Raw genomic sequence first — 17,863 nt, forward strand, 5'->3', positions numbered from 1 at the left:
TAATAAAAAAGTAGTAGAAATAAGAACCTACCACATGCAGAAAACGTGAAACATATTTTTAACAAAAGAAAGCAACTAGGCCTATCTGGACATTCGGAATACAAATTGGGGGGGCGCTGACACCTCTCACATAAATATAATGGAGAGATTCCAAGCCAAGTGTCTTAGAATGTTAACTAATGCCCCATGCTATATACCTAATGAGGTCATACATCAAGACCTTGATTTTAGCTACGTAAATGAGAAAATAGGCAGTCATAAACTTATAGACATAATCAGTTTGCTGCAAGTCTTGATAAAAAAACAAAATTCACAAGAAGGCTAAAAAGTCATAGCAAAAATATTTTCCAACTAATAGCTGATTACGGAAAAAACCAAAAGGCCTCTTCCCTACAAGCCAAATTTATATGTCATAGAGCCTGCTGAATGTACACATGTGTTGGGTTGTAAATAAAAAATATTAGGTTTGGATCATAGATTTTAGTGAATAAGAATGAATGCCTTAGCCATCACTTTTATATTAGTAGTTAATATTCTAGTTTCTACTTGCGTTAGAACTTTTCAAATATATGTAAAGCGTTTGTAATCGAAATATATTGCACCTCATACACATAAATTGAATGCTTGATATCAAAACTGTTATATCTTGATATTTTTATATGCAGAAAAAATGTAAAATTTAATTTTTAATAAGACCCTTTTACGGTGTATTAATGAAAAACGAATGTCAAAGCTAAATTTTCTAAAATAGACAGTCAAACATGTTGATAAGGGTGTGTTATTGTATTCAAGGAAAACGGGACACTTTCAACGCCTATTGTTGTCCTTTGTTAACAATTTGCTTATTTAAATTGAGTATTAATTAATTATTTTAATATGATTAAACACATCTCTTTTTAATATAGTATAAATGGATCATCTAATAAATTTGTCTAGTATTTGTGTGTTTATTTCAAAAGTTTGCGATGGAAACACACCCAGCCATTTGTTAAACGCCCGTCTGCAAAACGGCTGATAAGAAATAATACATTCGGCTTTGTACGAGTTGAATAATTATAGAGGACTCGTATAGTAAAGTTAAAGTTAAACCCCTACAAAACAAAGTTAAGATTTACGTACATACGATACACATGTACAAAACGCTATTTAATAAAAATACATTCTGAGGTTAATTACATTTTAATAAAATAGCACGTTACCCTATATATTACAACACATGCAGTGTTCGTGTTAATATTGTAAATATAATGAATTTACGCCCTATCGACAATGGCTAATGCACGTATTGCATTCGTTTGCAATAGTGCAAATGTCGGCAAAGGGTTTCCCCGGATAGCATTAAACATAATTATACTTTTAAATCATATTCTAAAACAACAAGCTTTTCGCTTTCAAGCCGGGAGTTTCAATCACGCGAATGTTGTGCTTTCGTTCGTTTTATAATTTGTGAATACAAAAGCGAACAAAGCATCTGAATTTTCCTCGCGGAAAATCATTCAACGCGGCTTTTCAATCGATCTATGTTTTTTTGTTAATTTGCTCACCTATACATATTCATACAAAAACACAATGCTATATTTTGCGTGATTTGCCACTATATAAGTATTATAATACGTATGATTTCGCTTTTGAAAAATTCTCGTAATCCTTTGTGTATATATTTATATACATACATATACAATCGGTCAAATATGTACTAATATATTGAGCTTTAACTAATACCGAAAAAAATCTGCATAGCACATACTACATAAAAGCATTCGTAAAACCATATTTATACATAGTACATATATAGTTGCTTTATTGTAACATAAATAAAGTATTGCTAATTCAGCTTATATCACGCTATTCAATTTTTGATATTACTTATAAGTGCTTTTTGCTATACGTAAATACCTAAAAGTATACACATTTCGATTTTTATGTATTTATATCATTGCCATAATTTAAATGTATAAATTAATTTATTTATTTCACTTATAATATCGTACTTTAAAGTAATATATAACACATTCGCCACGGTACACGTATGCGAGTCTTTAAAATTTATTTTAAGAAACACGGATGACTCGTATACGCGTCTTTGCGTACGTTGAACTTTGAACGTAAAAAAATCGGTCAGGGCAATATTATTTTCAGAGCTTGCTCACAGATGCCACTGGAAGGATATTAACAAGAAAGAAAACTTTTAAATAAAATCGTGAAATTCAAACATCCATACTACACGAAAACAAGCAAAAAAATATTTTTATTACCATTTTTATTTAAATTATTATGACAATCAGAATTTTTTCAAATTAAGATGTCACTAATAGCAGGTCATATTTGCACGTGAAACCAATTCTTTAGAGTATATTATTTAGTCCCATATACGATCTTGTAACGTCGATATCTGAATACTGAATGTCCTTGATAGTTTAGCAAGTGCATAGAGGCGATACTAACGTGGGCATTTGCAATGTATAGGTCGACATTCACGTTCAAGTTTAGTCAATTTCATGTGTGGTAGATCGCAGGGGGGAAAGCACAGCAGACAAAAAATAATTTATAGGTGTACATATGTATATCCTCTTTGTGGGTTTTTTGGTCTCGCTTGTGAGAAGTTCACCCTACCCTTGACCTCTTATTTTTTTTATAGCTATCTTGGTTCTACACTTCTATTCATTTAACTAAATCAAAATTATATATAACATGTGGCCCTGATTTTTTTGTACTATTGCTGCCCTTGATCTTGCTCCTTGGCTCATAAAAAAACGGTGACTGACCCCAAAACATATGTTTATTATTTGACAATATATAACTGTTTTCAATAAGGAACGAAGTCGTTGGATGAAGGCATGATCCGATGGAGATAGATGGCTTGGTTTTAGAGTACAATTCCAGCAAAATTATAAAATATGGAATTGTAAATAGAATAGTTTGTGAATCAAAAACCGGATATATATGCAATTTTAGTTTGTATGCAAAGTTATGGATCCATATTTAAACAAGTGGCACCACCTATATGCTGATAATTTTTATAACAGCGTAAAATTAGCGTCAACTTTGTTAGCTAAGAAAGCTAGAATTTGTGGAACAATTAGAGCCAATCGCGGATTACCAAATTTTCTCAAAAATATAAAACTTCGACGTGGAGAAACATGTCACAAAAGAAAAGAAGAAATACTTCTGCAGATTTTGAGATACAAAAAAATAGTAATATTCAAATGATCCCAATGATTCACAATAACAAATTAGTAAATAGTGGTAAAATAGACAGAACCACACAACGTGTCATTCAGGAACTACATTGTATATTGGACTATAACAATTTTATGAGTGGCGTTGATCTAGCAAACCAATATCTTGCATACAATCTGATCTTTACAAAAATTTTAAGTGGCCTAAAAAAGTATTTTTCTATCTTCTACATTGTGGTATCTTTAATTCTTTCCGAGTTTTTTTAGTCACGCAAATTTTATGGCGTAACTTTGTGAAAAGCCCTCATAGATTTTTGCAATCTGAATTAAATTTTTTGAAAACCAAATCATAGATAAGGCCGTTTAGACTAGTTGGAAAAATCGTAAACATTAGAATACTTTTAACCTCTATTAAAAGCTTCTAAGAAAGCTTATATATTTTTAAACATCTGTTACGGATTCATCTTTTTTATTCAGATGTATCAAAAAATGCAGTGGTTATAAAAGTTAAAAAATATTCGTACTAATTTTAATTAATTTTAAGCAAAATAAAGCTCTATGAAAATTCTCGAGAAATCAGCATTTTTATCTATTTTGCGAAAAATACTAGTATTTATTATACTAAATTAAATAATATTAGTAAAAATAAATACATTGAACTTGTTTGCTTTTACATTTGTTACAAAATATGATATGTAGTATTTAATTAACAATTAACTTCAAAACGTTTCTTAGGATCAGGGTGTCACTAATAATTTAATTATTAAATGAGTATGTTTATATATGAGCATATTATGTTAAGCATTAGTTTAATTGCTGACTTAGATAAAAATAAATTTTATATCTTAATCAATCGATCCAAAAAATACAGGTAAATATATAGAAAAAATAGATTAAAAAAGCTCAATTAAAACTTTTTTATCAATGAAAACTTTATGGAAATATAAGCTGTTTACAAGTGTAACTCGCAAAGCTTCGTAAGAAAAACAGGCAATATAATAAAGTGCTTTCCAATTATGATACACATTTTTTTTAAATGGATATCATAAAAATTGAAAATGCTTATATGTTCATATTACAAAATTTAAGTAGTGCTTGAAATTAATCTCTTTTTTTAGGATCCTATATTTGGAAGACTATATATCAGTGATATCTAAATACCTGAATTGCTCCAAATATATAAAATAAAAACATTCCATTAAATGTTATACTTGAGAAAGATTCTTAAAATCTTATATAAATAAACTGAGTTGTATTCTATTGCCATTCACTCTTATGTTAAATCAAATTTAATAATAAATAAGCAAACGTATAAAAATGATTTATTAATATTATTTCAAGCTTTTATTTCTTTATTTTTAGGTATATCTATAAGATATTCCCAATAAAAATTTCATCACCTTAATATTTTTATTTAAAAAATCAGTCCTTTAGCTTGTTATTATTGAGTTGATAAAACACTATCTAATAAATTAGAAGCTAAATTGCATTTAATGAGATACTATTTTAATTTACATATATTTTAACAAACTGTTTCAATATCTAGTATATATAATAAATATTTATAAAAAAATAAGTTGAGCTAAGGGAGTATTCTACGAAGGTGCAGTTTTACATAATAGTATATAAACACCTTCGTGCTTATTTAATAAAAATATATACGTAAGACCCAAACCTTTGTACATACTTTTATTTTATATATGATACATGTTTCTATTTTTTCTGTTCAATTATATGTGAACTAAAATAAATCAATAATTATAATATATAACCACCGGAAAAGATAAATAGTGCAATATATAATTGCATTACTTTTATTTTTTACGCGTTTTTGTAATGAACATCAATGAACCACATTTATGGTAATTAAAGCTCACAATGTATTTTTTATTTGAAAGCTGCGGACGTTGTGTATAATTAACGCAACCGAGCATTATAAAGACTTGAAGAAAACTGCTTTTAAGTGTCTAGAACCTAGATTCATGCGAACAATAATGAAAATCGTTTTGCTGCATACAACAAACGCAAAAATACATACGCGAGTCGAAAGTCACGCGATTCGAGCGACATACCGAGCACGCATAGCTTTCTTTCGATTTATTATTTTTTGTCACAATCTTAACGCATTCGCACGTAGGGAAATTAACGAACTAACGGCGCGTAAGAAACGAGGAAAATCAATTACTTGTTGAACACCCGGTTGGAGAGGGCCAAAAAAGGGACGCCCGTCGCCGCTATCAATCACGCAGATTGCGCAATTTTCCGCGAAAATTTGCGCAAATTACGGCAGGGGATAATAATAATATGGCGGAGGCGTGAGATTTATGAAGTGTATGCCGCGACGGTAAAAAATCCTGAAAAAATCTAATCGACGTCGTTTTTATAATCAATTCCCAAGCAAGACGTGACGGTAAGATGCTAATATTTTGTCAACCCTTGATAGAGAAGTTTACTTTCCACATAGTAAAAAGTCGACTTAACAAATAGTATTATTATTAAGTCATTATAATATGTATTTTTATTTAAGGGTCGAAGGAACAGGAAGTTTCATTCAATCCCGCAATTAAATCGGATTTTTATTTGTAATAAAAGTTACTCGTATTTATAAATCAGCAAATATTAATTCCGTTAGTATTTTGGTAAAACTGTTAATGGAACACTTATCACCTATGTATTATATATGTTATATTTAATTATGTAAACAGCTATTTTATATATTAATATTTTATCTAAATACATATTATATAAGTATTATGTATGTTTGACGTCAAAATAATCATTAATTAATAAAAATAATACTGCAATAGATATGCCAAAATCTTGAACTTTCGTGACTACAAAATTTGTCACTCAAAACTGATGAAGTTAATTATCTTTTAATATGATTAAATTGCTACATAATTAATTATTACTACATTATAAAACATATCATAATTATCAAGAAAATTATAGATGTAGTCTAGCAAAAGCTCTACTATTGTATATATTTTTTTCAATAGTTCTAGCTTATCATCGCATAAGTAGTAAATCACTACAATGATTTTTTAATACACATTAGATTATTGCATACTAATATGTATTGTAAAATAAAAACTTAAACAAAACTTTACGAATATACAGCGAAAGCTCTACCATATGTTTTTTCGATGATTCTATGTTATCATCGAATAACTGACTATTAATTGTCACGATTTTTAAACTAGAGCTATATCCTTCCATTAGACTAAAAATGATTTAATTGAATGGACCAAATAAGTGGGGGAATTACTACTTCTTGTACCGTTGATATAATAAAAATAAATGTATCACATCCAAACCAGTTGCTAAGAAAGTAAATGCTGAGAGACTTTACGTATAATCAGCGAAAGCTCTACCAGATAGTTTATTAAAATATTCTCGCATATCGTGACATAACTGACTATTCCAATGTTATTTTTTTAAACAAAGGATTGGTTCAATAATAAAAAATGTTCTCATTTGTTTTTAACTAGACATAAAATGATTTATGTGAATATGAATAATTACTTAATATTAATGGTAAATCACTACCCCTTGTACCGTTAATCAAATAATAATAAATATACTACATACTAATCAAATTGATAAGAAAATAAATTATGAGAAACTTTTCATATATTTAGTGAAAGCTTTACAAGATAGTTCGATAAAATATTCTAACATATAATGGGCAAACTGATTATTCCATTATTGTTCACGTTTTCAGTATTTTTACTAGATTTAAAATGATTTCTTTACTCTTTAATAATTATCAAATACTGGTAAATTATTACTTTCTGCACTGCTGATAATTCATTAATAAATGTGTAATAAAAAATGTAATTCTATGGAGGTTTACGTATATATATAATATATATGTATCATATATAGAAAATATACCGTGAAAGCTCTATCAGATAGGTATTTCGATGGTTTTAGCTTATCGTTTCATAACTGACAATTCTCTACTATTTTTTAGTGAAATGTTGTGATAGTGAAAACATGTTTTAAATCTTTTTTGATTAGACAAACTATATGTATGTACTTATTTCTTTAATAATTACCAAATAAATCACTAAGTCACTACCTCTTGTACTGCTGTTAAATTTATAATAAGTAACAAGCATTACTCGTGTGTCTAAAAAGTATATACAATACATACATATATTAATAATATATTCGGTAAAAGCTCGTGTAGTTTGTTCGAATGTTCTAGCCTATTTTTGCATTACTGACTATTCCATCATCGTCACAAATTTAAAACAATAAAATAGTTGTATGGTAAAATATCGTTCTAAAACTTTCCTGCCTGGACTAAAAATGATTTCCGAAAATTTGTCAACTTGTTTGAGTTAACCCAAATAATTCGCAAAAAGTAATAAATCACTACAGTGGCCTTGAATTGTTGTTAAATTATTAGTCAACGGTTCACTTAAAATATAATATTATAACTACATCAAAGATATTAGGTCGCTTAAAATAAAATTGAATGGGAATGGTGAAAGCCGTACCGGCTCCGGCCTATCATCGCATACCTGCCTATTTCATGATTGGTCCTGTTTCGCCATCGCGTCGTTGGCGCGTGTGCGTGGTTGACAACGACGACGACGGCGGCGACGGCGGCGACGGCGACGTAGGCGACGACGTACGCGGCAACGGTGGCAGGTGCGTGTCAGAGCAACAATTGTCCTTTGTGCGACGCATAAAAGTAATGGCGGTGTCGCGACCTCATGAGAGCGCGAGCGAAAGCGCGAATCGGTCCGTCAGCGGCCCGTGGTGCACTGTCATGGCGGTGGCCGGGGCCGCGTCCCGAGCCCCACTGGCCGCGGCCCACGATGGGCGGCCCTGCTTCGGCGCGCGCACCTGACCCCGGCCCTTACGTCAGCGCTCGATACCGGGGGGTGGCCATGAAAATTTTATACGACAACCTCCGACCCGCCGCCGACGACGACGACGGCGACGCACCTGCAACCGGTCCAATCGTGACGTCACGTGAAAGCGATTTAGTAGTTTGTACGCAACTGCAAGTAGACAAGCACGCATAAATTCGACTAATTCAATGGTTTTCACCCAAATATGTATAACAATAATCCCTACCGAAATATGATAATGGGCCGCAGTACATATTTTTTTACCAGATGCTGCTCGTTCAAAACACAAGTTTAATTTACAAATCAAGATTGCTTATTATCAATGTAACAATTGAATGAAAAAAAGACAAGCTTCAAAGGAGGAAAATAAAAATAAACAATTTAATTTTTTAAATAATATATTAAAACGGAATAATAACAACTTTTATTTAAATATTAAGTCCATTCTTTAATTTTTGCCCTGACAAAATTTTTCAATTACCCTTTCATTAAAAAATATTATTTTTGAAACACGGCTTCTTTCAATAGAAATCATTAACAGAGCTTTATTACGATTATTGTAAAATTAAATAAATTATAAATACCGCACAAAATCGATAAATATATTCCTAAGAGAAGCAACAGCGGTAAGAACTCCTTAATTATGGGAATGCATAAAAATATATGATCCACTATGACTGTTTCAAAAGTGAAAGACGTTTCCGAGAATCATTTCAACTACAAAAAGATTGTAAATTATTTGAATATAATCAGCGTACAGTAAATCTCGAAAAATTCTACAATTCCTTATTAAGAATTAAACCAACCTCAACAGTGAGCGAACGTGTTTTTATCGTTGCAAATATTTTTATAGTTTAAAATTTTTTTAATTGCAATTTCATTAATTTATAGAATGCAGAGGAACGGATCAAGTATACTTCCCTGAGGTACACCAACTGGTATTTTACGCGGTATCGAATATGTATTATTTAACGGAACAACATAGCTTCGATTCATAGCATTATTAAAAATGCCCTCAGACACCACATCGACCTCACCGTCCAACCTAAAGAACACTGGAAGGTGGTCCGAAGACAGTGCCTGGATGCAGTGCATATTTATAATATAAATATCTGAAATAGTATTTATTTTATTATTTAATTTGATTTTTTAAATATTGGACGTTTGGAGTATTGGACAAATCGCCAATTAGCACAGCTTCTGGCATAACTATCTGTCGACTAGCAATAATTTGTTCTCATCCAGGTACTCGCTGTTAGTGAGCGCGTTGTCTAAAAAGTATTGTATATATATTTAAATGAATAAAGTTTTTTTTTATATGGTGCATTAGCATAAAGCTGTAATGCTCTATACATGTACTTGAATAAATAAATAAATTTCATACACATAGATACTACTACAAATACGTCAGCTTATATTCATACATGCACTCATATACATACATACACACACACACACACACACACACACTTCATAATATTATTACAAATGCGCACGAAATGTTTTGCAAAATAAATAAGATTTTAGTAAATGATAGTAGCGCACGCCTGAAATAGATGTGCACCATCCAACATAAATGGTTCCAGTTCCTCGTAGCTATCTCCGAAAACATTATTGTGTCTGCCAAGCTCGTTGTGGATGGGGGAGCGTTGATTCGAGCGTTGATGTCCTGACGACGAAGAATAAGGTATGCAATCGCTACTCTTTATGACACGACTCGCAGCAGAAAATCAACAGATTGACGATCCCACACCTCACCAACTTATAAAGTGCTTTATTGAATATACACTACATACATAATACAATTAATTGTATCCTAATGCCCCAAGCAGTGGCGTAGCTAGGGTATGTAAAGCCCAGGGCGATCCTTAAAATTGCCGCCCCCCATACATTTTTTGCAGGATCATAAAATCAGAATTTTTAAAAATAATAAATTGGTTATTATTAAGCTTTTGTTATTCGTGGATTTATATATGTTTTAGTGCATTCAGGGTTAAGAACCACACTAGACGATCCCATTGCGAATATGCCGCCCCCAAGCAGGTGCCGCCCGGGGCGGCCCGCTCCTTCCCCCCTCCCCCATAGCTACGCCACTGGCCCCAAGATACGGATACGATCCGTACTCTTTCTTGTAAAGATATCTAAGAAATTCTCTCTGAATTCTCTTTAATAATGAGTACTTCCCTGAGATTCTTGATTGTTTTCACTTTTTACGTAGTTTACGTTTTTCTGCTATTTTTTGTTAATATTACGGGGTGCTTTTTCTTTTTTTTTATTTGTATTAAGATTGGGTGTGGCTTTCCAAGCTGCTTTTAGAATTGCCTTTGTTATGTGTTCTACTGCTTGTTCTACTTTATCATTGCTTTTCAGGGAAATATCCAATTTAATAATTTGGTGAAAGTTTTCTCTGAACAAATCCAAATCAGTTTTATGCTTATTTAATGTCGGAATATGTTGTTTGTGGATTAAATTCGTTTGTAATTTTACTAGTATCGGTAAATAATCTGATGACAACTCGAAACATGATTCACCTAAATTTCATTTTATATCTATTCATTTGACAATGCAAAAGTCAATCAAGTCAAGTAGTTTTTTTCTGATCAGTTGGCCAGTATGTTGGTGTTTCGGAGACCAGCAAAACTGCTATTTTGTATTGTTCAAAAAAAATATTTCTTGTATGTGTTGCGATAGACCGTTGGCGTTCCATGTGACAATATCTAGTAAGACGGTCATTTTTCAATTTTAGAAACAACTACTGTTAGTAGATTGAGCATAGTATTCATTTTATTTCGACCGGGTGCGTAACGTCATTTCTATCTTTTTGTACATACGTTGGTTTGTTCTCTGTTTACTATGTGTATTTGCGTTGGTTTGTTCAAATTGTATTTGTTTTCTTCGAAGTTATGAATGCTGTTTTTGGTGAAGTTGCTTATATCCAGACAACCTCTATAATTTTCTGTGTTTTCCATTGTAATTTGCACATTTTACGTCATTAGTTTTGCCTTTCCTTTGACATTCAATTAAAGACTTTCACATTTAAGAATTCTTTATTCCTTCACATTAGAGAATTGTATATTCGATAGTTATAGAGTTTAATAACGGTATTAAGAATAAACCATGTAAACAACTCATATCTCAATAAAAACATTACTGCAGCGGCTCAATCGGTGTCTAATTGCCACCCTTCACCACCCTGACGCCGAAATTTTTTTAATTAATCTCATATTTTATTTTATATGTGTCTTAATTTTAATTTTTAAAATATAAATTTTCATAATTTAGTAATTCTCAAACATCACTATAGGAATAAAATATTGATTACTGCTTTCATTATAAACTACAAATTCATGGTGATTGTCAAGAATTAATACCACTTATTATATATTTATAATTTCTTTCCTCGAAATACAGTTAAATCAATATCTCTCGGAATCGGAAAAGTTCTTTAACTATTTCGAGAAAGGCAAGGTTAATGTTACTTCTGATATTATTTTTCGAGAATTTAATACTAGTCTAAAAGACACATTTTTAACTAAAAATAAAAAATATGTCCACTCATAATATACAAAAACTATAGGAAGCAAAACATAACTAAATGTTTTGAATTTTATATGGGATAATAGTTTTAAATTTGAAATAAAACATTTATTTCAATTTTTTTTTATTTACAAAATACATTTCATGTAATATGTTTATAATATTTTGTTAGCATAACAATTAGTTCCGTCTTCTTTTCGGCAATATTTATTTTCAGAATAAGACGCTCAGAATTGCACTTGTGTTATTATTGAGGTATAAAAATATTTTACACTTCTGTAAAACAATACAGAAATATAAAACCTTAACGTGTGCATTAGCAAAATGCCTAATATTATAATTTCAAATTAAGTAATAAAACGCTAATTTAGACATTGCATGTAAAACCTTTAGCATTTACAAATAAGCATGTGTAATATTAAATATATTAATGGGTTTGAGGATTTGTTGGTATTTGCGGTAATCCAAACTCATCGATCAATATGCCATCTTTGTTCTTGGTGGGTTCAGCCGCACCAGGTTCTTTATCGGGAGCCGCCGGAGCCTTGACGACATCATCAAGATAACTTGTATCATCATCCAAAGCGATTTCATCACCTGAAATCATTAATTATAACTTGCATATTGAAATATTATTTATATAATGGAGCTAAAAATGACCACCGCACTTGCAACATGTACTAAAGTGGAACAAGGCTCTGTCATTCGTTTTTGAATAGTAAAGGAATGAACGTCATTGAAATTTATCAACAATTAAGAGTTTATGATGCACGTCTATCACTCCAGCAAGTGTACAAGTTGACTAGAAAGTACCGTAATGGTGTGAGTTCTAAAGCAGACTATTATCGAAACATCGTCTATGATGTTCTGCAGTTCCTCTAAGTTCACTTGATTTACTTTATGATTACCAGCTTGTGATTACTTTAATATATTAAAAAGATTCTTTTACTTCGAAAATGTTTTGTATGTCCCAATTTGTCACCTAAAGGAAGATAACAGATTTTGATAAAGGATTAATTGAACAATCTCCCCTACTTACAAGTAATATAATCTGGTTATGATATAATAGTTGTCTCCACTTGGAGATGAAATATTACTTTTTTTGTATGGTTACTAACTTCGTGTACGAATATATATTTTTATAAAAAGTAATAATATAGCTTTTTAAAGCAATTAATGCTAAAACGTTATCAATTACGAAAAATAATGTATCGCTTTTGAAGATAACCAACCACTACCCGAACACCAAAAAAAGAGGACAACAAAAATCGTTGTATAAACAGTTAGCAGGTAATGAAACCTGAACATCCATTGTTGACGGATTAATGCAACCCAAGACAAATGCACCTGTTAATCAGCTCAATTATTCTAATAAGATATAAAATAAAAACAGAAGACTCCAATTTCAATGTACGTACATTACTGCCACTATTATTTCGAGACAATAACGAAAACTTGAGCTCGATACTTCGGCAATAAAAATTTAGTGAACTGAATTTCTGCTTGCATTTCGTTACGAGCTTTTTCTCATCACTAGCGATGATAAGTGGACTCAGTACAATAATGTTAATCGAAAAAGATCATAGTCACAATAGGGTGAGCCAGTACAGATTATCGTAATGCCTTGATTGTATCTATAGAATGTCATGTTGTGTATCTTGTGGAATTTGCAAGATATTGTATACTACGCGCTACTGCCAACAAACCAAACTATCGATTTCCTACCTACTGCTCACAATTAATCATTCTGTAAGAAGCAATGCGCATGACAGGCTTAAATATATTCTAAGCCATAAAATACAGTTTTATAGACACTTGCAGAGGATTGCGTGAACCTAACTTATAGAAAACAATATAGACCTCCAAATAGTACAAACAAAAGCCCATAAAGAGGCCAGATATTACGGGAACAAAAATACAGCATTTTTGGTTGACAATAGAGGAAAAATATAATCCAAATGCTGGATTGTAAGCAAAATGTATCTATATGATTTGAAAACATTTGTAATGTAACGATTAAATTTCAGGATTGCAATTATGAAGAATAGTACAGAAAACATATATAATAAGTCACCAAAGAAAGACTGATATAATAATAATAACCTAAAGCATCTAATTCCGCCGCTAGCTCATCGTCATCAATTTCTGGCATTCCGTATTGCCTGCCGAGAGCTTCTTGAACTTCATCGGCTTGTTCCAACATATCAGCCATATCGTCGTTGATATCCTAAAATGATTAATACATTATATATAGTCCACACTTTGAGAAGTATATTTATAATATAAACCTACTTCGATCTTATTTATATCTATCTTTTTAAATTCTTTTTTCATTTGGCTCAAACCATCTTTCATAGCAGCAACAGTGGCGTGAGTATCTTTAAGAGTCTGAGTTGCATAATTTGCTTGCTCCATATTGAACGACTGAGCTCGTAAGTTATCCGACTGTTGTTCGTACATTTTCTTCTGCTTCAAAACACGCAAAGCTTTCTGTTTTACTGCATTCTTGGCAGGACCCTCTCTCATTTTCGCCATTTGATCTTTGTACTTTCGCAGCTCGGCCTCTAAGCGTTGAACTTTTTTCTCTATATTTTCAGCTCTTGAATCAACCTTAAATATGTGTATTTAAATTAGTGTCAATTAAGAAACGATAGAGTGTGGGAAAATAACAAATAGCATTGAGATAAATCCGGAGTTAATGATAAATGACTCATTAGGAAAATGTATTAGAAACTATCTTACCCCAGTTATGCAGTCGTTAATGGAAGGGAGTGGTTCCTTGGGTTTGGCTTTACCGAAAATTCTATTCATTTTGCTGATGGTGCTACGAAAAAGCGATAAACATACGATAATATAAAAGTGTATTGCGACAGAAACACACCCGCTGTCAGACGGCGTTCAATGTTGCTATATAGAAAAAAATTGAATTTCGAACTTCATAATATTTGTCTATGACACAAAACTAATAGGTATGTTCATCTAGTTGTTGTTTTAAATAATACGATAAAAAAATAATAGTACTTGTTAAGAATGTCGACACCACGCTCAGAAACCAATGATTATGAACTCTCCGCTGCGTTTGGCCCTAACGGCTATGCAAGCAGCCAACAACGTTTTGCTACATAAATACGTTTAAAAATTTATAACTTAATTTTTCATTTCCGAGACGTCGTGTGTTATTCAGTGTTATTTGGCGTATTTGCAATCATATAAATATTGCAAGGCAGAATTAAATTATAAATATTTGTTTCCAGGCAAAATAAAAAAAAAATGGTTTTGTTGGGGCCTATTTATATTTGAATATAGATTTTGTTAGAGCCAAAACTTGACGGCACTTGGGTAACACTGGCGTGGCGGGTTTTTCTCTCGCCTGGCAACCCTCAAAGTTTTGCCAAGCGGCCCTAACAAAATCTATATTCAAATATAAATAGGCTACAACAAAACCATTTTCTTTTTATTTTGGCGGACTAGTGGTGGCGGGTGGCGAACACACACAAATTGAGGCAGCAGTTGTATTAATTTGAAAGCTAACAATTTAGTTACATGTCATTTAATTACGCGTGTAACCGGCGAATGAGGCGCCACCGATCGCCCATGTCTGTCAAAGAATGCGTCGCCACCGAATGTGTTACCAGGGTACCGCCAAGTTTTGATTATAATAAAATAAATAAATAGACCCCCCCCCCCCACAGTATATTTTCTCTAATTTTAATAAAAAGGGTAATATTAGTGTATCGTCACTATTTGCGTATTTTCTTCAATATAAAAAAAATAACTTAGTTTATCTTTAAAAAGTTTTTTATTCATATATTTCCAATAATTCATGAAAGGTTTTGCAGACTCTACTAACGGTATTATCTTCAAATAAATTTAATATACATATGTAGTATACTTATTGTATTAAAAAAAATCGAATTCGGCCCCAGGATAATTTTTTAATTTCAATGAGTACACCCCACCCCGACTTGCTTAAAATCAGCCCTGTTGTACATATATTAAAATAAAAAGGCAAAAATAGCAAAATGTACACAAACATTTATTTCTAACAACATTAAGTACATAATTCATTGTTTAAAATGTAAATTATATAACATACACAAAAATGTACATTGTTTTCTACATTTTTTAATTGATTACTGAATACAAATATTTTTACACGACCCTGATTCATTATTAAATACAAGAGTATTTAAAAAAACAACATACATATATTTTCAACAAGACCAATGATAGATTAACACCACTTTTATATGAAGGAAAAAATATAAATGCAGCAACACAACCACTGCTTTAAAGAAAAAAATCTTTAAAACCATATTATACAAAAAAAAAGATAATTATAAATAAGATGATAAAACAGTCTGTTATTTATGGGGAAATAATACATTTATAGCACAATTTTGACAATAAATAATACAATTATTATATTTTATCTAAAAATAAAATAATCAAATGCTAAAATATTAATCGCCACGATAGGCTTTTAAGCCGATTGTCCTAAGTGGATGAATGATACACTCATCATGGATATACTCTTCTCAATTATTATACGTGGGTGGTCTTTAATAAAAGTTAATTAAATAATAAATGTGTCATGAACGATTTTTTATAGTGGCTTAATTAATCCTACGAAAATGTTATATTAACATTTACTCATATTTAATATGTGCTTAGTACATCAAAGGTCATCTCTATGGCACCAGATGGACAATGTGCAGTCGCATAAATTTTACATGGATTAAGTCATGATTTACAGTCAGTTTTTCATGTGTAATCTAACATTAAAGCTTAAATAATTTTAAAATATCAAAGATACAATTAAGAACAAATTATGTTACACGATAAATTGATACATATAATAACGACAAATGCAACAAAAATGCACACGCACTAACATGTTGCAATCCTAACATCAACTTTTAAATTGTAAATGATCACAGGTATATTCAGATCCACAAACTTTGGAGTTTTTCAATAAAAATGCATAAAATTATATTTTCTATAAAAAATGGTTCAACAGGAAATCTACTGAATAAAATTATAAAGACAGACTCAATTAAAATTTAAAACGAGATTTATTTAGTGTAAATTTATCAAAAAATACCCTATATTTGGATCGATAATACACATACTCAATAGATATATAAACAATCAATTTTCATCTAGAGACGTGTAGACAAAAAATCGACAGACTTGTTTTATAACAGCGATGTATACATAATCTTTGTTAAATGAAAAGCGTCAGTTAAAATGTCATGGTACCATAATTATTATATACAGTATATTTATCAGCCACTCTTAATATTTTTTATGTAGCCAAAATATTCCACTATTCAAATTGTAATATATTTCAGGCACATGCTCATTACTAAAAAGATAAATTCATTCAACTACATCCAAACATCTCTACAAACATTTTATTAGTATATAATATACACATCGAAAATAGTATATATGTATGTACCACATTTGATGAAAAGACACAATGTATTACATCTAAACAGTTACTATGGAGGAATCTATTGAAGTGTATATTTAAAGCCATTCTCTGTGACAATCTGAGCACGCTCCACATTTAATAAACTTGAACACATTTCATCTTTCAAATGTTGAATACGGAGATTTTGTTCCTATCATATCAGATTAATTTTTAACAAATGACTCCTAATACATATATATGTACGTACATATCTGAATAAATTCTAACATCCGCCATAATAATAATTTAAGATATCACCTTTTAATTTTACTTCCATCGGAATCACGTATACTGGAACAATTTTTAGATGTTGTTTTTCATATATGCAGCCTCAATATTTTTGGTCCCGACAATTAGAGTGCAATTAGTAGTGTATAAGAATATGCCGGAGGAAAGATTCAACAGTTCAAGAAAAACCTTAACATTAACAAAATATCATAAATACTCAAACATCAACCGATATTTTTAATATACATAACATATATTATATGTATATACAACAAACATTAGTGTTATTAAATAAATTAACTTAAACATTGTACAATTACGATGTAAACGAAATGCACACTAAATTCATAACGTAAAATGTCTCATCGTTATTAGTTCACAATTAAACTTTTTTAACTTTATTGTTTTTACCGTTGGCCCCATTTACATTTGCATCATTGCTTTTCTTGGGTCTTAAAATAAAATTTAAGTTATATGCTGGATTGATGGCATAGTAAACATTGGCATTTGATGGTAACATCATTTCTGAAAGAATTAACAGACAAATTTAGCATTATGTAATAAAAATATAT

General features: G+C 30.9%; 3 protein-coding genes across 7 annotated transcripts in view; all 3 read right to left on the reverse strand.

The window, feature by feature from the left end:
• Window positions 1–7,997, reverse strand: part of dysc (whirlin protein dyschronic) — a 94,142-nt gene extending 86,145 nt beyond the window's left edge. The window contains exon 1 of the mRNA XM_088204584.1: window positions 7,712–7,997. The gene's annotated coding sequence lies outside the window, so the exon portion shown is untranslated. The remainder of the gene's footprint in view (window positions 1–7,711) is intronic.
• A 3,083-nt stretch (window positions 7,998–11,080) lies between these two features.
• On the reverse strand, window positions 11,081–14,477 carry Vps60 (vacuolar protein sorting 60). The gene is made up of 4 exons (XM_088203901.1): window positions 14,327–14,477; window positions 13,877–14,194; window positions 13,688–13,811; window positions 11,081–12,181 (listed from the first exon to the last, which is right to left on the reverse strand). Exons 1-4 carry the CDS (start codon window positions 14,393–14,395, stop codon window positions 12,012–12,014), a joined length of 681 nt encoding a protein of 226 aa, XP_088060027.1. The 5' UTR covers window positions 14,396–14,477; the 3' UTR covers window positions 11,081–12,011.
• A 1,122-nt stretch (window positions 14,478–15,599) lies between these two features.
• Rgl (Ral guanine nucleotide dissociation stimulator-like) overlaps window positions 15,600–17,863 on the reverse strand; it is a 35,473-nt gene continuing 33,209 nt past the window's right edge. For all 5 annotated transcript variants that reach the window (XM_088203783.1, XM_088203782.1, XM_088203780.1 and 2 more), the window contains one exon: window positions 15,600–17,816. In XM_088203783.1, coding sequence (XP_088059909.1) covers window positions 17,674–17,816 — 143 coding nt within the window. In that variant the 3' untranslated portion in view covers window positions 15,600–17,673. The remainder of the gene's footprint in view (window positions 17,817–17,863) is intronic.

This window comes from Plectrocnemia conspersa, unplaced genomic scaffold (assembly GCF_051122295.1).
Source record: "Plectrocnemia conspersa isolate PC_06_02 unplaced genomic scaffold, ASM5112229v1 ptg000014l, whole genome shotgun sequence".
Taxonomy (NCBI): Eukaryota; Metazoa; Arthropoda; class Insecta; order Trichoptera; family Polycentropodidae; genus Plectrocnemia; species Plectrocnemia conspersa.

Excerpts from the sequence above, each read along its gene's own strand:
- Vps60 (XM_088203901.1), bottom strand. The coding sequence starts at position 14,395 with ATGAATAGAATTTTCGGTAAAGCCAAACCCAAGGAACCACTCCCTTCC. Across the intron at positions 13,812-13,876 it reads TAGATATAAATAAGATCGAA|GATATCAACGACGATATGGC; the intron begins GTAGGTTTATAT and ends TAATCATTTTAG. Across the intron at positions 12,182-13,687 it reads GGCGGAATTAGATGCTTTAG|GTGATGAAATCGCTTTGGAT; the intron begins GTTATTATTATT and ends TAATGATTTCAG.